At 41.1% G+C, this 20416-nt stretch overlaps 1 protein-coding gene across 1 annotated transcript in view; it reads right to left on the bottom strand.

Moving 5' to 3' along the window:
- Positions 1-8533: 8533 nt before the first annotated feature.
- Phtf2 (putative homeodomain transcription factor 2) overlaps positions 8534-20416 on the bottom strand; it is a 112719-nt gene continuing 100836 nt past the window's right edge. Inside the window, exons 13-18 of the mRNA XM_021163161.2 lie at positions 20188-20319; positions 18686-18772; positions 15522-15677; positions 13977-14072; positions 11444-11569; positions 8534-10858 (exon numbers count right to left, since the gene is read on the bottom strand). Of these exons, the coding sequence (XP_021018820.1) occupies positions 10838-10858; positions 11444-11569; positions 13977-14072; positions 15522-15677; positions 18686-18772; positions 20188-20319 (618 nt within the window). The 3' untranslated portion in view covers positions 8534-10837. The remainder of the gene's footprint in view (positions 10859-11443; positions 11570-13976; positions 14073-15521; positions 15678-18685; positions 18773-20187; positions 20320-20416) is intronic.

Genomic DNA, 20416 nt, shown 5'->3' with positions numbered 1-20416 from the left:
ATCTGGCATCTGAGCCTGCAGCTGTCAGGGAATGAGTTCTATCTGTGGTTGTGAGCACAGGCTAGGAAGGAGGTTTGGTGATGAAGGGCTGACTGTCAAGGCAGGAACATAGAAGAACAAAGAGTTCACGGCTCTTTCTTCTGTTTCACTCTCTCATTCCCAGGCCTTGGGGGAGAGACCTCATTTCGACTAATTCTAAACTGGTGGAAAGTAGGGACCTAGACATAAAACTCTGTAATCCACTGCCCCACCCCCCAACCCCCGATCCTCTCCAGAGCCTCAGAGTGCTCGTGCATCAATCACCCCACAGGAACTGAGTCAGGACAGAGTCAGAACATCCAGAGCAAGCCAGCGCTACTCAGTTAGGTGTAACTTTCCTGAGCAGAAACTGACACAGACTTAGAACGTTTACAAGTTAGTGGTGATATAACATTTAAACCTTATTATCATTCCGCATTAGCAGTCAACAGAGCTTCCTTGTTTAAACCAAGGTAAGGGGGGTGGAGGGGGATGTGATCATCCCACCTCTCCCATCTGAGAGATTATTGGTGACACAATGTTTTCATGGTAGAGATGGGACGTACTTAGTGCAGAAAACTGGAACAATAGAAAGGAGGAGAGTAAAGGCAATTAACCATATGGGCTTTGGTCTCTGGAGCCCTCCAGAGACTTAACTCTCCTTTCTCTCTGGCAGCCACCGTTTATTGATACATAGGGAATGAGCAAGGCAGCCATTCCTTGAGCCACTCCTATGAGCTTCCTCTGGATCTACAGGAGGTGCCTCACCATTTAATTCTAAATGCAAGTCTCTCTGCTTGACTATTCTAGGGCATGCGAGCTACTTGGCATGTTGCTTTTCGTTCTGTTAATACTGACTTAAACCCAACAGGCAGGCGATAAGCTGCTTTCTGAAACAATGACTTTAGTGGCACCAGATACTCCTTTTCTGCGTAAACAGATTCAGACTCCAAATTTGTAGTCTGTCCTTTTGGAAGAGACAAGAACAAGAAGGAGCCTGAAATGTATTCGTGGGACGCGCTTTTCAGAAGGTTGCGAGTTTGGAAAGAGCTGGATGAGCCTTGCGGGCAGGAATATATCAGCTCAGTGAGCAAATCCTTCGCCTAGACTTTACTTCAGTGTATAGTCCCAAGGAGGCCGGATATGCCTGCTCAGCTAAAGATGAAATCCAGTGAGGATCCCCCACCAAGCCATCCTCTTTGCCTTTTTAGCCATCTGTAGTCTTTTTATATCAGCTCTGATCCCACATCTCGGTTTTACCTCAGGGTTACAGAGAAGTCAGGCAGGAAAGACTCAGAATTGAAGAGAAAGCCGCACTGTGGTGGCTGGCGGGATTGGAAACGCTGGAGGGAGGGAGTGCTCCTGGTTCAGTGGGCTCCTGTCCTCTATTCTTTTTCTTTTTTTTTTTTTTTTTTTTTTTTTTTTTTTTTTTTTTTTTTTTTTTAGGTTTTTTCGAGACAGGGTTTCTCTGTGTAGCCCTGGCTGTCCTGGCACTCACTTTGTAGACCAGGCTGGCCTCGAACTCAGAAATTCGCCTGCCTCTGCCTCCCAAGTGCTGGGATTAAAGGCGTGCGCCACCACACCCGGCTTTGTCCTCTATTCTTGCTGTAACAAAAGCTGGCAGGGGACTCAGATTGAAAATGAGACTTTAGCCATGCAGATGAAAGATCTGAAAGCTAATAGAAAAAGATTAAACTGTTCCTAGGAAGGGATTTGGGTAACACAGAAGGAAATGCCAGACTGAACAATGCTATACTAGCCCAGTGGTCTCCGTCTTCCAGATCTTGAAGACATCACAGGCAGAGTGACCTTGTGTTCTGGCTTCTCCTGTGTACAGGCCACAGTCCTCATGGTGCCCTTTTGCTCATAAAGTGTCTGCCTGTTTCCCTCTAATTCTGGTGGGACAGTAAATTCCAGTTCTTGATACTCTCTGGCTAATCTTGGTGTCTTCTGACCATGGTTACAATCATTGAGTCAGAGAATAAACACAACACTAAGTAAAGCCAATAAGAGTTTTTTTAAAAATTAATTTTAATTTTGAGACAGCTTCATATATTGTTCAGCCTGGTGTAAGCCCAGACTGACCTCAGACTTGGAATGGCCCTCCTATTCCAGCCTCCCTCCAGTCACAGGCTACCACACCTGGCTCACAAAGAGTCCCGAAAGAACTGGACCCGTGTGTGCTAAAGTGTCTGTCTCTCTGAGCTTCTGAGCTCAAAAGCTCACATGAGCTTGAGGCCTGTTTTACTTGGTTGGAGAATGATGTGTTTCTCAGATGAATGGGAAAAGCTTGGCTAAGAACAACAGAGCTCCTGGCTGGAGCAGACTAACCACAGAAAGAAAAAGAAAGGCAAACCGGAGGCCACACTCTGCGTGCAGTTACAGCAGAGCCTGTGCCAGCCTAGATTGGTTTTCCAGCCAATGAGAGCACTTGCTAATAAAAGCAGAGGTTCCTTTGACATGGAAGCAAAAGCCTGGGATGTTTTCTGGCTCTCATTTTTAAAAGTGAAGAAACTAAATCCCAGAGGGGGCGCCGGCTCAGATTAAATATTGAGACAAGAGGAAGTCCAAGTTCTTCAAACGCTGGCATCAATAAAACAACCAGGATAATGAAAACAAGCACAGAAGACACGGCTAAGATCCTTTTGCTGAGCCACCTAACATGAAGCCCTGTAGAGCAGCTTCCATGTCACAAACACAGCCAGACTTTCACACAGCTTCTGCTTTGCAGACTCTCAGATTATCTCCCCCAATCCTCACCGCGCCTTCATTTCTCATTCTGATTTTTTTTCCCTAAATAAAATATTTTTAGTGTTACCTCAAAGATCCCAAAGGCAAGGAGTCATAGCTATGCCCCATGAATACCCACAGCAGCGGGAACATCAGGACTTGGTGGTACTCTTTTTTTATCCCGAGAGCCAATGAATGCTTAGCTTTTGCTGTATGTCCTCTTCTCTGGCTACGAGTCTTGCTTTTCGTATATGTGGATGTTTGCAACATCAAGATCACCCAACCTTCCATTCCAGTTCAAGCAGCCGAACAGGAGACCAAATGTTCTCAGAAACCTTTCCACTCTCTCTCTCTCTCTCTCTGTGTGTGTGTACATTAAAGCCAAACAGGGATGTTGGGTGTCTTCCTTAATCACTTCTATTTTGAGACAGGGGCACTCAGTGATTGGCTAATTGGCTGGCTAGAAAGCTCCATCAATCTATCCGTCCCTGCTACCTAGATTGAAGAGTATGGGTGAGCTCATCTGACTGTTTACTTGGGTGCCAGGGACCTGAACACAGGGCCTCAAGCTTAGGTGGCAATACTTTGAGAAATGAGCTGTGTCTGTGTCCCCTCCTCTCTCAGCCTGGAGCCCACAAAAATTACGGTGGAACCCAAAGAGCTTGTGTGGGCTATTCTAATGAACATTTACATGTTTAAAATTAATCTGAAAAAGTGTTTAAAGATTTAGTTATAGTGATAAGAGAAACCAGCTACATGTTTATATAAATATTTTTATTAAAACTGTGTTTTCCAGAACAACAACAAAATGGCTTGGGTGGAATTAATTTAAACTTTGGCAAATATTGTAAATGTGTTGCTTCAGCGTAGCCGTGGGTGGGGATTACTGCTACTGAGAGAAGCATTGTTGACAAGGAGGAGCCTAGAGCCTCCCACTTGGAGGGCTGGCAAAGCCTTCCTTGGAACTGAGCTCAAATGTTGACAGTGTGGGCAGAAAAAGGCTGCCACAGCTTTCCTCCCCAGGACATTCACCCCTTGCAGACTGTTCCCCACAGAGATGGCTCAGCTGCACACCCTAAGCCCCACTCCTTGTTAACCTGCCTCTGTTCAACTCTACGAAATAAGCAGGCTTCTATGGTGCCGAGGTTCTTCCAGCAGAGAGCCCAGATACCTGATTGCAGCTTCCTGTGTGTCTGTTCTGTCATTTCTTCATTCCCTCACGACCCCAATCAGGTCCATGTCCCTGGAGCCATTCAAAGGACAAAGTGGGTGTTTTTAAGGTTTCTGGGTCATTCTTATAAACAGGCTTAGAGTCCATCACAAAGAGGTCTTAGTCTACAAAATCCCATCTTGGTTTTTCTATTATCCTCCCTTCAGTGAGCAGCTTTGCTAAATACCCACCTTGTATGATTTAGAGCACTCAGATCTGGGCTGAAATAAACAGTGTCTTATGTCCTAGCTCTGTAACGCTCGATACCATTAGAGGGAGCACGGAGGTGGGTTTAAATTACAAGCAGACCTAGAATTTTGCAATAAGTTTAAAGATGATGAAGTAAGTTGCTAACAAAGGGTCAAATGAAACAATCTTTAAATAGCCAAGTGCAAAAGTGTTGTCACTATCTGGGAAGGTGGCCTTCAATCTCATACCTGCTAGGAACTAGAACACAGAGTGAAAGATGAAGGGCAAGCTGTCCAGGGCGCCATCAGCCAGCTTTGGGGTTCTGTTGAGAAGGAGGCAAGCCTGGAAGCAATTAAGAGACAATCATGAGAGCCTAGCTTTAGACCTGGGTAGATCAATGGGACAGGTTTTAAATAAGGACCCGTTAATGAGATCCACTCTGGTTCCGGCCTGCTCAGAGGGTGAAATGTGGGTGCATGTGGGGAGGTAGACACGCTGGCTTCAAGGAACTATGAACACCTGTAACTGAAGAGCCACATGTGGACAGCCAGGCTCCGTTTCAAAGCATGAACAAAGAACAGCTCACTTGGGATCAGTCAGGGGTGAAACCTAATGTGCTATCACGAGGGGCCCGTGGTGAAGAGGAAAACGTCAACTCTAGATTACCTGCCCCTCATGCAGGTTCCCTTTAATCAGGACAGCTTTTTAAAGGCAGAGAAACTTTGTGCCCCACCCTCAACACACACACACACACACACACACACACACACACACACACACTGCCTCCCAGCAATCCAACGCCTTACATGAAGTGCTACTAGAGAAACTGTGTTATTAGAGGCTGTGACTTGTCCCACCCTAAAACACGCCAGGCACTTGGGATGTTGTGGACTTGCTTAAAAAAAATGTAGAGTTCCATTTAAATTTTTTTTCTATAATAGTTAATCCAAGTGATTCTGCCTAAAGCCTTATTTTCCATTGTTTTAGCAATTTTCATTGGCATTTGAAATTTTACATTCTTATTTACAAAGTAAATTCCATTAAGACATTTTCATTCAAGTATATCACGTGATCTATACGGCCACATTTACCCCTTATCCCCCCTTCCACTAAGACAGTATAATTTCTATTTTCACATCATATATATGGCTTCAATGTCTGTGGGAAAACTGTTAATTAAGGTCAAAGTCCACCATGACCAGATAGCCTCTGGGCTCAGCACACTATGGAAAACTCCCATTCGTTAGCAGGTTTCTCCTTCTCTGATCTTGTCTGGAGAATCTATGCCCCTACACTTGCCTCTACCCGAGGAATGTCCTGTAGCCTCAATTAGTTTATAGCACCAATTTCCTCTCTCCTGACAAAACCTGTCCAGTCAACACCTGAGATTCCTGAAATCCTCCCTCATGCTAATGAGGCATTCCAGGTAGCCTAAGTCCCCAGTCAATGACCTTTGTCCATCCTAGAGGTTCCTACCCTCAGTCCCCCAAAACTTTATAAGCCTTCAATCCCCCTAAGTAAAGTTGATCTACTACTGACTCTGGGTCTTGTGTGGTTTATTCCCTGTACTACATAGGTACTCACAGCACTTCCGACCCGTTTCCAGCTCTCTGTTCCCACTGCCCATGTGGATTCTATCAGCCGCCATGCACGAGAGTAGGGAGGTCCACACGTCTTTTCTCCAGTGTATGCTTTTCACATCCTTGACAAAATTCTAGTAGTGGTTACAGCTGTGTGAATTGACTTCTGGGTCTCCTATGCTGTTCCACCAGCCTCTGTTTACCTTGCGCTAATGTCATGCTGGTTTTGCCAAAGCAATCCTGAGCAAAACCCACTGTGCTGAGGGGTCCTGATACCTGGTTTCAAGTTACAATCCATTGTAGCAAAACCAGCGTGACATTAGCACAAGGTAAACAGAGTCTGGTGGAACAGCATAGGAGACCCAGAAGTCAATTCACACAGCTGTAACCACTACTAGAATGTCAAAAATGCCCAACATTTGGACTAGGGGAATTGCTTTATGGTAAAGCAGACTGGTTTCTGAATGCTGTGACCAGTTTGTGCTTTCCTTCAGATCTACACCTGGTATTTTATTTGCAGATGTATTGGTTTCATCTTCCTTGGAAGTGCAGACTGTGCGTGAACACGTCTTCTGCTTCCTATTCATCACCGTCCTCTTGCAGTTGGTGCTGAGAGATTGTTATGGATTCTGCTGTGTTGAACAGGATGATCTGCCGCTACCACCTTCAGGTTCAGGTGGGCCTACTCAAGGGCATCAAGCTGCCCTTGTTGACTGTTAATGCTCCCTCTTCTAATAGCCTCCAAAGTCAAGTATTCCCATCTAGAGTCGACAGTGGAGAACATTCAAGCTTGGGCAGGGGGCGGGGGCAGTGAAGAGGGGAATGAACTAAAGTCTATTTGAAAATGCCACAATGAAACCCATTATATGGTTAACATTAAACCAGAAAGCCCAAAGTGAGAGGCCAAGACCAGGAGGCAATGTTGTTCTCAGAAGGGCACACGGCAAGGTCTGCTGAGGTTGGTTAGTTTACACACGGGCTCACTAGGAATTCAGGCAGGCAGTTTCTTTGTTCTTCCAGAATATTTTCCTATGGTTAAGTGCTGTGGTTAGTCAAGATGCCACCACGGATGGCATCTGCAATGGGAGCATGGACCGTATGGGTTTTGTCATTACCTGTCCACCTGTGGACAGGTGTAACCTATCTTTGTGGCCTGTGGTCTAACCTATCTTGTTGGTCTAATGAGGCCTTTGCTCGAGGCAGTGTGTAAGAGCTTTTGACTCAACCCATCATCTACTCCCACAATTATACAGAAGCTTTCAATCCCACTTCACGGTCTACAGAGATAAGGGGCCAGAAAGGGAGTTAACATACCACACGGATGTGATCACGTGATGACGTTCCCATATAGTTTCTAACTGCAGAATTCAGAGAATTGCATGGGCTTCCAAAGAGGAGGAGGGTCCTAGAGGGTGGGTGTACCTCAGAGCGGGCCTATTATTACCAAGGCACTTCCCTCGTCTTCACTCTTCCTAATATCCTTTTTGGAAAACTCTGCCTGGGTTTTAGAAACTGCTTAAACAAACTAAGTAAACCAAAGAAAAGCATGGCCAGAACCCTGTTTCTCTTATGTTTTTGGTTGTGAGCCTGGTCTTTAATGGCTGAGCTCCAGTCCCAGAAACCCTGTTTCTCAAGCAGATATCCTACACCTGAGCTTGGCTTGGCTCTGAAGTGCCAGGAACCCTGGAGCCTGGGCTGGGCCTCCACTCTATGGAGTCACATGCTACCGTGGGCGTAGTGTTAGATTGGGTTAGTGACACTCTTGCTTGGTGTCTGGTATGGATGGGGCTGTTATGTTGAGGGCTATATGAAAGCAGTACAAACTGAGAACGGCCTCCTAGCTTCCCCAGAAAGTAAGTCCTACAATGAAGGGGTGGAGTGTGCACAGCAACGCAGTAAGCATTTGTGCTAAGTCTTTGTGGGGTGGCAGGAGAAAGGTGGGAATGTAACAGAGTAGATGACAGAAGTGCCTACCATATGGCTAATCCTGGTCTCAGAGATGAGTCCTTAAAAGGAGACTACCTCTAGCTGGGCGTGGTGGCGCATGTCTTTAATCCCAGCACTTGGGAGGCAGAGGCAGGCGGATTTCTGAGTTTGAGGCCAGCCTGATCTACAAAGTGAGTTCCAGGACAGTCAGGGCTACACAGAGAAACCCTGTCTCAAAAAACCAAAAAAAAAAAAAAAAAAACCAAAAAAAAAAAAAAAAGGACTAGCTCTAAGTAAGCTTAAGGTAAGTTTGAAAGTAGACTTGAGGAGCTGGAGAGATGGCTCAGTGGTTAAGAGCGATGACTGCCCTTCTGAAGGTCCTGAGTTCAATTCCCAGCAACCACATGGTGGCTCACAACCATCTGTAATGAGATCTGACACCTTCTTCTGTAGTGTCTGAAGTCAGTGACAGTGTACTCAAATATAATAAGTAAATAAATCTTTATAAAAAAGAAAGTAGACTTGATGGTCCCTGGTTAATCTGAGCCCCACCTGTGTCCATTGGGAATGTTTACCTTGTTAGCTATAATCTCTCAGCATGATTCATGTGGTAAAACTGTGTTTTTAAAATATCACTGTCCTGCTACTGAAATTCAACACCCCAGGCCACAGTCAGTTTTTTACATTCCAATACAAGTGCCACCCAGGTACAAGCATCCTGCTGTATACAGAGTTACTCTGTCATGTTATCAGGACTTAAACAAAATATGAAGTGTTGAGGTGCAGTTAGAACTTTATTTTCACCGTCCTTGTCTAAAGGGCAGTAACTACAGCTTATATTACAGTAAGTACAAAAACCAACCCACACTTAAAACTTAAAAAAAACACACACAAGTCAGTCATAGAATGTTTTATTTTAAATTTGCTGTTCAAACTTTTAAAAACACATGGCAAAGAAACAGCACACAGCATTTGCCATAATTCTACCTCTGGGTTGCTTTTTCTCTATGATGTGATATGTTACAATTTCTACTTCTTACATTCATGGTATACTTAAAGGCAGGGATGTCACTTACTACTCTGAAATGGCTCTGTGAACTATGAAGCTACTTAGCACATTTTCCTCTTAGAACTCGACTGCTGCCCACGTGAACGGCACGACCGATACTGTACAATCCACCAACTCTACGTTAACACAACTGCAACCTAAAGCAAGCATTTTCCTAAGTCAGTATACTCAGCTACTTTCCTCAAAAATACCTCCGATCTGAAATAAGTTTTTTAAGATACAATAATCTCACTTTATTCCTAACAGAACTCATGCTGTACTTTTTTATTCTCAAAATATATTTGATATACTCTGTGCAAAATGGTAAGTTCTGTATAGGTATGTACCTTATTTTGAAAAAGTTTATAAAATATAGTGCCTAAAAACAACCTCAACATTAGACAATAGGAAGGAACATATCAGACAAAGCCTAATTCTTCACATGAGAAACTATGTATGTTCTTAAAGCTCCAGTAATACATTCCTTGAAAAATACTCAGAATGCACTTTGGTCATCATTGGACATATTAGAGCGCAGGCAGACGGAACACAGTGCTGTCTGCTGTTTCCTATACAGAGAGCACTCTCCAGTGAGGCTTAGCTGAGGTTGCTCAGAGGAATGGGAAGGGCAACATTTAACACATGGCTCTCTGGTCTCTACACATCCTGATTTTAAGAGTGATTTGCAAATTAGAACTGCACCAATCAAATAAATTATTTACAATTGATTATTTTAAAGACCTTAAAATATGCTAAAAATATGAGTATATTCAATATGATTTTGCACCAAGAAAATCCTAGATTGTTTCAAATAATTTCTTTGTTTTAAAAACCAAATGCTTGGCTTAAACAAAACAATCACAAAAACATTGTTTCATGTAATTCTTAAAACACTACTGATTGTACAAAGGTAACAACTTAGAATCAAGGCCCGATGTAGGGACTATCATATCTGCCCTATTTACCAACGGGAAACATGATAAGCCCCCACCGGACACTGACAAGTTACTGAAGGGGAGAGCAGCTAGCTTTCCACGTTAAAAGCATCTAAAAATAGCCCTTATGTAATGGAGCCAGGGGAGGGGTGCACCAGATTAAATTTGGAAGCTAGAACTGGTAGGCTGAAGCTGTCCTTTTGGAAAATTTGGAAATTTTATAACTAGCAATCAGATAACTTTATTCTTAAGCTTTATTTAAGTATGGTAGGAACAGCATACGCTATAGTGTACCATGGTAAATTCTTCTGAGTAAACGTAACGCACTTGATTTAGTAATAACAATAGGCACTTCACTTGTGAGATGAGGATAGACCTCACTCAAAAGGATACCATATTATGCCCTAGTACACTGTAACATAGCCACATAGAGATATACACCAAAAGAAACCATTTTAAAAAGTGCACATTTTGAGCATGCACAGTTGGAGCTGTGCAAACAGCTCAGTGTTTTAAATAAATACATTTATTACTAATTAATTTTTATCAAAATATTTTACAGTATGGTAACCATTTACAATTATTGCTCCATTAAGAGTTTTATTATCAAAGAGCACTTTTTGACCTGTTACACAATACCACATATTAATACTGAAGGGTGCTTCAACTGCAGCTTAATCAGTCTAGATCCCAGCACTGTTCTGAAGTGTTTCAAGAGCGATCCTGAGCGGATCCTGGTTTACCAAAGGAAGTGTGTTTAGCTGAGACAATGCACTATTTCAGAGTTAAAGACGTATTCCTCAAGTAAGGCAAGTTCACGGCATTAATGAAGAAACAGTGCTTAGCAATGGCTTCAGTTTTCAGAATCTGCTTGTCAATTACGTTAACAATGACCAGGATCTCAGGTATCTGGATCAGTTATGCCACCCTTTCAAAAATGAAAAACTTCAATGCTTAAAACAGACTAAATGTTTAAAAACGAAAAAAAGAAAGAAAACAAACACACATACACACACACAACAAAACAAAACAAAACAAAACAAGTGGACAAGTAAAATAAATATAAGAATTGCACAATACAGTCTGATGTAAACACTTCTTTCCCAGTAGACTCCTGGAGCAGAGCCACCCACTGCTTCCAGACAGCTCCGTCAGCGCCCGTGCTCTGGCATCCCGGCTCCATCTCCATTTCTCTCAACTGTCATGATTTGATCTTCCACAGCTATAAAGAATTACAAGTCAAGATTGTTATTGACATGGCGCTTACGTCTTACTACAGTTATCCCTACACTCCACCTGCAGGCCATGCAGCTCCATTATCCTTCCGTGGTTAAGAACTCATCTGAAGTATAGTGGTCAAAGTTAGATTTCTCCTTTGCTTTTCTTGAGAAATGTCAACATACATCTACTACTTGTTTAATACACTATTTCTACTCCCTGGTAACATTTATTTGTTCATGTACTGAAGTACGTATCCACTACTATATAATAATACATTTTTGGCCAACAAATGAATATGGCTTTTCTTCGTTGCTGAATCATAAGAATTAGTTTCAATTAATAAGGAAAACAAATGGTTTCTCTTACTTACCCTAGAATATGAATACACACACACACACACACCCCTTACATATAATGATTGTATTCCACATTACAAGTTCTACTACTATGAGAATCCATGACATATAAAGTCCCTGAGGTTGTTACTAACTGTATACAAACTTGCCAAAACAACCCTATTATGCATGTGAAATCTCAAAAGAGTGACAGGATTAAAGAAAATAAAACAAAACTTGCATGCTGTTACCTTTAAATTAAATCCAAGCAAGTCACTGATGACACCGGAAACAGCCGAAAGGATGACAACCTGGGTGATGTTATACAGCAGCGGATTCATTGTGAGTCCATACAACCTAAAGGGACTGTCCAATTCCTAGCAGAAGAGACAAAATGTTAGCCTTAGGTCCTACAAGAATTTCCAGTGAAATCCTCAATATTCAAGAGAGTTAGAAATCACTATCCAAATGTTATAAATTATGGATATTTTAAGAAAGAACGATATTATCCAAGCTTGAGATAAGTAAATTTTAATAGTGGTTTTATTTTTTAAGAAAAGTGACTTCCTTTAAAATAATTTTATAAATCTATTGCTCCAATTCTTGTTATGATGAATGTGTAGTGCTGACCAACTAGCTATAGGAAATTAGGGAATATGTTTAGAGATAAGAGCTGGAATAGAATCTAAAAGAGAATACTACTCTTGTAGAATTACTAGGATCATTAGCCAAGTCTTCTGATAATATTAATATTTGAATAAAAACTTATTTGAGTTAATTATCTTCAAATATACAATTTGGTAATTGATTGGATGATTCAAATATTAAAAGGTCTATTATATGTCAGGCACCATGCTGGCTCTGGGAAGACAAACTTCAGTCCTAGAACTGAAAGACTTTATCTAGTTTAGTAAACATGCAACTAATAAAACAATGAGGTCCTTCACCAGAGACCAGTGGCCAAGGCTTACAAAGGCGGGGCTTAAGAAAGGCACTCCTGTCGGGCGGTGGTGGCGCACGCCTTTAATCCCAGTACTCGGGAGGCAGAGACAGGTGAATTTCTGAGTTCGAGGCCAGCCTGATCTACAAAGTGAGTTCCAGGACAGCCAGGGCTATACAGAGAAATCCTGTCTCAAAAAAACAAAAAACAAAAAAAGAAAAAAAAAAAAAAGAAAAAAGAAAAAAAGAAAGGCACTCCTGAGAGCCAGAGTAAAGGTGCTACCCCGTGCTGAGCCCTGGAAGAGCCCAAACACAAAGCAGTACACTGACTGAGAACTGGCTTCCCTTTAGGCAGACTTGACTATAAACTGACACTAGAGGATCTTGAGCGGGTACAGCATGGCAGTGGTAAGTGGAAAAGGGTCTCTGGGCTGGAAGATAAAGAGTAGCAACTCCCGAAGCAAGAAGTTCTGTGTGCCAGATTCTCAAGGAAGAGATGGGGTCTCAGGAGGCCAGTACTAACAGGGAAAGCGGGTGGGCTACAGAGTGCATGGCCTTGTGAGTTTCTGGGCCGTGGAAAGTGAGAGGGAGGGTCCAAGTCACATTAAGGCCAAGTTCTGGATTGGACCAAAGCAGATCAAGCATTGTGACTGTCTCTGCTTTACAGTTTAATAGTTCCTGCTGTCAGCCAGACCAATACCTGAAGATACCCAATACAAAAGATTAAGCAAACAGAAAACCATCAACTCATGGTGTCTTTTTGGAAAAAACAATAGGGGGAAGATGTGTCTGCGTTCTTTCTCTTCTCTAACACCTGTTCTAATAAGACTTTTGAAAGAAAAACTTAAAAGAAAGCAATTAATAATTACCCCTTTTTTGCCTCCTCTGAACCTTTGTGATGTCCAATTTCCTGTGAGGTACAATCTACAACCAACTTTAGTTGACAGTGGACTAACCCTATTACTGGGTCACAACTAATTTCATACCATTCTCTAAAAATTTAAAACTCTTAAGTAGTATGCTCTATTAGTTATAGAAATTGAGATTCTTAAATATATTTTTGTATTAACAACAACAACAAAACAATACCATAAAGCAATGGCGAAAAGTCCCATTTTATTATCCCAAGAGCAAGGCATGGTGGCATACTCTATCCCAGCACTCGGGAGGCTGAGACAGGAAGTTGCCACAAGTTTGAAGTCACCTTGGAAAACACAGTTAATACTGAGCAAATCAGAGCTACAAAGTTAAGACCCTGTTACAAAATTAATAAAAAAAAAAACTCAATCCCAAGGATATTATGACATCAAACACAAGACTATAGTCTTTGATTTATCAAAAATAATTTTCAAATTAAATACTGACGACCTGTATATATATCCATGTCTATCACTGATTTTTTTCCCTTTAAAAATAAGATTTAGTTTTATTATTGATTTTTAACCTAACTTGGGTTACACAGAAGACTGCTTTATGAAACATAAAATAAAAAGAACTTCTGAGTTAATGTCTAGCCTTCTTTTGTGAAATGATTCCTAATATTCTAGATGAAATAGATTAAACACACACACACACACACACACACACGAATCCATATCTATAGTACATTGGTAAAAGTTTTCACATACTTTTCAAATCAATTATTTGGGCTACTTAAGCAATGACAACAAAACAAACAAACAAAAAAACTGTGCACATGTGCTCGAATGTCATTTGGAAGCCACTTAGGTAGACAGAAGGCAGACAGAGAATAAGGTTCATGGCAGTGTAGTGCAGCGCAGCACACCCTCCGCAAGGCAGGGCAGGGCACCGAACCCACCGCAGCGCACCCTCCACAGGTCTCACCTTCAGTAGTTTCGTAGCCAGCTTTAAAACATTATTCACAAGGGTCAGCTCCTCCTTTTTGTTAGGTTTCTTCTCCATTTTCAAGTAGAGGTTTATCTTTTATATAAAAAAAGCCCCATAGGCAAAATCATTTAAGATGGTAACATATATTTTTCTTTTACAGTGTTGGAGACTAAACTCAGGGCCTCATGAATGCTACACAATCATTTTACCAATGAGTTATATCCCCAGATCTCAAATGCACATTCTTAAAAAGATCTGAAAGACGGTGAGCAAAATATTAATAGTGGATCTCTGAGTTAATATTATAAATGATTCTAATATTTAACCATTATTATACATCCCAAATCTTATAATGAACTTATTTTACAATAAGAGAACTTAAAACTTAAAAGGTAAACATTGTATTCTCAGGGCCAGATCAATTTACAGAATGAACAGCAACAGAATAAACTCACCAAATTGGCTCATGATTTTTTTATTATAAAAGTGATAAAAAATATGTACATACCTTTCTTATCTACTCCCTAATGGATACTTCTGGAGTACCTGCCCAGTTCAGTCCCTGTCTGTGAAAAGGCTCTAACTCCAAGCTTCCACCACACTATCCTTACCCATCTGATACACCACAACTCCAACCAAACCAACAGTCAACATACGGACTGGTGGGACTAACAGTGTATCTATCTGCCAGAAGTTCTAGGTGCTATGAACTGGACAGCTTCTAATGTCAAGGGCAGAAGTCATATGGAGCAAACCCAAACCACATGGAAACCAACATGGGTGGTGAGATACAGGGAGAACTGGAGAGGAGGTGCAGAAGGCAGGCTGAGAAGCATCGGCCTCACAATCAATCTGAGGGAGGTGGCTATCTGTCTGTCTGTCTAGCTGCACAAGCCCCAGTGATGTCAGAGATGATTACCTCTAGTGGCGACTCCTCTTAACCTAAGCAAGAATACTGAATATGTGACATACAAGCTCTCCCTAACTAAAACATCCCAACAGGCTCACTAGCAAACATTTCTTATGTACGAGTCTTATGAAATTGCAAGAGGAAATATTTAGCAAACTCATATAAAATAAAATCAATTATCAAAATTACTATGCTTTATTCTGTTGAATAAAAATTTAAACGCATTCTAATGTGGTTGTTACACTGCAAAGCCATCGTGTCTTACTAATGTTTTAAAATCTATCATTTTTATAATACTACTCCTTCCTGACAAATGAAAATAGAACGTAAGAACAGCAGATTACATTTGAAATTTGATCAGGCAGAAACACTGAAAAATGGCTGTGTACTATGAAAATTTAAGTTTAGCTTCATGGCACAAATGACCGTAATCAAATCAAATAAAAAAAACATAAGATAAGCAAAACTGTTTTAAGATAGTATATACATGGGCTGTCAGATGGCTAAACGGGGAAATATGTTCATGCCAAGGCTGGTGACCTGAGTTGTATTCCAAAATATACATGGCAGAAGGAGAGCCCACAGCTGGCAAGCTGTCCCCCAGACTAGAGACTGACTGACGGTGACCTCACCTGTTCCGTGAGTAGGATTGAGGTATTGCTGTATTTCTTGCTGGTTTCTGATCCAAGAGTAACGAACCTCAGGAGGAACAGCGTTAAGGAGATGCACCAGATCACCAGCTCCCAGTTATAGTGACAGTCAAGGAAGATCTCATGCACATGGAGTAGCTGGGAAGGAGAGAGAAACACTGGGTGAAGCAGCAGTGTGTGCAGTTTATTTCAAATGTAGTGCTGTTTTAAAAACATATTTATCATGAAAGATTTATGCACATCAGAAGTATGAAGACTAATATAACCAACAGCTATGGGTTCTATAAGTTTTGTTGAATCTTAATTTTACAGTATGTACTTCAGATATTAAAAAAATTCAAATTCAGTTAAAACCTTGAGATATTTTTGTCCTTGATTTCTGAACTAACCCTCCACTTTACCCCAAGGTAAATTTTGTGTTTAATCTTTTCCATGCAAGCTTTTAATAATTTAGAAAAATGTATTCATTCTGTGGTTTTATTTCTCCTTTCCTAGTACTGAGGACACAACACACCCAGAGCTTTCTGTAGGCTACGGAAGTGTTCTACCACTCTGTCATGGTGCCAGGTCATCAACCTTCAACAGTCATCTTAAACTATGTTATTTTATCTATATCTGGACAGTCAGTGCTATCACAGTACCCAACATCATATCCAAATTACTTTCTTTCTCATATTCATTTGTTAATTCTCCCAGAGGGAGGGAAGGAGCCATGTACACGTCACAGTGCATGCATGTGTAATGATCAGGACTTAGTTCCCTCCATCCACCATGTTGGTTTGGGAACCCCTGAAATGTTCTTTAAGATTTTCTAAATGTGAGGCTGGCGAGATGGCTGAGAGGATAAGAGCACTGACTGCTCTTCCGAAGGTCCTGAGCTCAAATCCCAGCAACCACATGGTGGCTCACAACCACCTGTAATGAGATCTGATGCTCTCTTCTGGAGTGTCTGAAGTCAGCTACAGTATACTTATGTATAATAATAATGTATAATATAATATATAATAATGTATAATAATAAAAAATAAATCTTAAAAAAAAGATTTTCTAAATGTGTAAATTTCCTTATTGCTATCTGTGTTTGTCTTGATTATATTATAGCTAGAGCATGTGTCATTTGATATTATCTGGGTATTAGTGTTTTGTTTTCTTGAGACAACCTTGCTAGCCTCTTGAACTCAAAACCTTTCTGCCTCAGCTTTCCAAGTGTAGGCGTGCATTACTACATCCTGTCTAGCTGGGAACTACTTTGTGGCCCAGGACACAGGAAAGTTTTATAAACTGTCCTCATACATTATAAGAATTTCATTAATTCTAAAAAAATTCCGAGTCATGGTCTGTGAAATATTGATTCTCCCTTTTCTTCCTAGAGTTCCTGGTAGACTAGGGCTGAGCTGACACACATCTTAGTATCTTTTTGCATTTCCCATCTCTATCTGTCCTGGACTACAGAGCATTACTTCAATACCTCAGTTCACTAAATGTGTGTTTTAACTCTTGACTGTTTTCATTTTCGATTGAAATGTCAAGAACTGTTTGGTTTTTTTTTATTTTTTGTTTTTTTCCATTTCTCAGAGCTACTACTGGTTCTTGTAAAAATCTGTGTTCTTTTCTCACAGTGCTATCCGACTTTAATCATTTTAAACAAACTTAAGTCCTGTTTAGCCTATTATCTGACAGTGTTGGCAAAGAATCCTGCTCTTTATTGATCTGCTGGCTCATGCCGAATTTTTCTTCATGTTTTTGCATCTGTGTAAATTTTGTTGGATCAGGGTTAAAGTCATCCTCCAGGGCAGTGTTATTTTACTTCTGCTCTGTATCCGTAAGCTAAGGACCACTTTTATATCAATGTCTTGACATGGGAAGTTTTAAGGTGAGGCATGAAGTACCACATTGAACCCTAAACCTATAGTAAGGGCAGACTTATAACAGGCAGGCACACAATTCCCTACCTTTATTCAAGGCTGTAGGCTTGAGGGTTCTGATTTTATAGTATAGTCTCAGAGAGATGCTCTTCAAGACATCAGCTCCTCATGTTGGCTACCATTTACTCAAGGAACATTAGGACTGACAATAAACCCCACCCTCTTACCCTAGGGTCGTCACAGGACTAATACATATACCTAATTGCTCTAGTTTTTAAGCTTTCTCCTAATTTTTTATGCTTAATGTCTTGTGAATTCATACATTAAGAATATTCACATAGACATGAATGCATATAGTATATATAAGCACTACTGGTGTTTTAAAGCAGGAATAGTCTGTCACATCTGAGGTGAACTCCTACACTGTCTTTCATAGCACAGACTGTGCTTGTAAAACACATGACCACTGAGAATTCTTTCTCAAAGCTGTAGCAGTTTACTCGGATTTAAGAGTAATGGTTCATGGAGAAGAAACTTTTTAAATTAATATTAGATGTGAGGAACTGATGGCTGGAGTAATTTTGTCACTACAGAATATAGGAGATAAGAATAAATACATAGTGATTGTAGATAAAAAGTATTCAGTGTATGTTAATAGGCATGCCTATTATTTAAGATACAGAGAAAAGTAAGATGCAATTTCTTATTCTACAGAAAAGTTACAAAACATCTCAAAACATCTGTTTCAAAGTTTGTCTAGGGGGCTGGGGTAGCAATTCAGTGGTTAAGAGCATTTACTGCTCTTAAAAAGGAGACAGGGGCCGGGCGGTGGTGGCGCACACCTTTAATCCCAGTACTCGGGAGGCAGAGGCAGGCGGGTTTCTGGGTTTGAGGCCAGCCTGGTCTACAGAGTGAGTTCCAGGACAGCCAGAGCTACACAGAGGAACCCTGTCTCGAAAAACCAAAAAAAAAAAAAAAAAAAAAAAAAAAAAGGAAAAGGAGACAGGTTTTGTTCCCAATACCTACAAGACTGACAGATGTCTGTAAGGGATATGATGCCCTCTTCTGACCTCCATGGGCACCAGAATAAGAAGGGGTGTACACAAAAGGACACACAAGACATGAAAAAGTGAAAGAGATTGGGGTTGACAGGAGAGGGCTTCCGATGGAAGTTCAGTAGTAATGGGCAATGAGGAGAAGAATCTATCAAGACACACTCACTCTACAACGGCAATGACACCTGATGCCTAGGAACTGTCTCCATGTAGCATGTTGACTTACCTGTGCACAGCAGATAAACACAACTGAGATTGTCAGTAAGAAGGCTGATGAGACAATGACATCCACAGATCGCTGAGGGCCTCGGCGCTAGCAGGGGGAAGGGAAAACGCCTTTAAATATATTTACTAAACAGCAGATGACGCCCATGCTTCAGTTAGGGTGTGACAGTTAGTCATAACTTATAATGCTGAAAACATACCTAACTCACTAGATGAATCGTGTATTTCCTTATAATTTTACAACACTGTCAATGTGGTATCTGCACAGCACAGATTCATTAATATAACCTCTTATCCAACACTATAATCATTTATTCAACAATTGTTTCTTGAGCAATGGCCAAAACTAAGCACTGTGCTAGGTGCTAGGAGTACAGCAGGGAACAAAACTCAAAAAATCTCTCCCTTCACAGGACTAGCTAGAGAGACACACTAAACAGGCTCGAGACCTGATAAACGTCTCAGGGCTATGAAGGAGAACTCCCCACTGGAGTCATGTCAGAGAAGCGACTTTAGATTTGGGGATTACAGGTGTGTGCCGGACGAGCTTCCTAAGGAAGTGGCATCTACATCCTCTACAGAACAAGGACATGGTGGCACACAGCACTGTCCTACAGAACAAGGGCATGGTGGCACACAGCACTGTCCTACACAGAAAAGGTGGAAAGCAGAACTAATGCAGTCCACAGGCTGGGAGAGGGAAATGTTCTAGAGCAAGCCAAGAGCGGCATGCAGCAATGCCTAGATCACAAGCAGCAGCCAGAACATAGTACTGTCCTCTTCTTTATCCAAGAATAGCAGACATTCCAGAAAGGTGTAAGACTCCTATGGTCAAATCTCAGATTTAAAATCTCTCTCATGGCAGGCAGAAGATCGAGGGAAGAGATGTTAGTGCTGGAAAACCAGCTAAGCAGCAGCGTAACCGGGCCAATACAGATGACTGATGACTTTAATTAGGGAGGTGGGTATGGATAGAGAAATGTGAACAGATTTCAGATTTACTCTGGACGCAGAAAGGACGAGGTCAGTGAGAGATTGAATGCCAGAAAACAAGAGAAGTTGCAAGAACAAACTTGCCTGAATACTCCATATATAGTAAAACCCACTGATATTTACAATAAAAACGAAATCTCCAGAAAAAGGGGTCTCCTTAAAATTAATTCAAGTGCCTGCCTTTTCCTAGGGTCTAGAGTTTTTACACTTTATTTCCACAAACAGCAAGATTATTTTAAAAAATCAAAGGAAGGAGCAGCATGTAAAACAGCTATGTACAGTTAGTTTAAAAAGTATTAGTCTTGCTGGTTAGATTCCTCAAGATTGGTTTTTAAGTAGTGGGCTCCCTCTGCTGGTTTGTGATACTATTCTAGGAAGAAACAAAATCCTTAGCCCAGCCTTTGAGTGAGAAACTGCTGACTCTAACACGCACCCCATACATACAGACAAGAAATTGGAACTACCGGGAAAGGCAGTCTGTTAGGAGGCCATGTATCAGTGGCACCCTACCTTAAGATAGGAACGCAGAGACAGCCACATCTTTATATTCTGTACTTTCTTCAACCGGAAATGCGGAACCTCAGATTTACGAGCTCTCCTCGCAGATGTCAAATGTCCAAAGAGTTTTGCAAAGAGTAATCGCTAAAAAAGATTAAGATGAATATTTTTGTATAAAAAACAATCGGCAATATGTGAATTGTTATAACTTAATATAAAACATAAACAAAAATAATTACAT

The sequence above is a fragment of the Mus caroli genome, unplaced genomic scaffold (genome assembly GCF_978045245.1).
Source record: "Mus caroli unplaced genomic scaffold, Mus_caroli_1 scaffold_4, whole genome shotgun sequence".
In the NCBI taxonomy this organism is placed as follows: Eukaryota; Metazoa; Chordata; class Mammalia; order Rodentia; family Muridae; genus Mus; species Mus caroli.
Note: the sequence above shows the minus strand (reverse complement) of the source record. Positions and strands in the feature narration are given on the sequence as shown.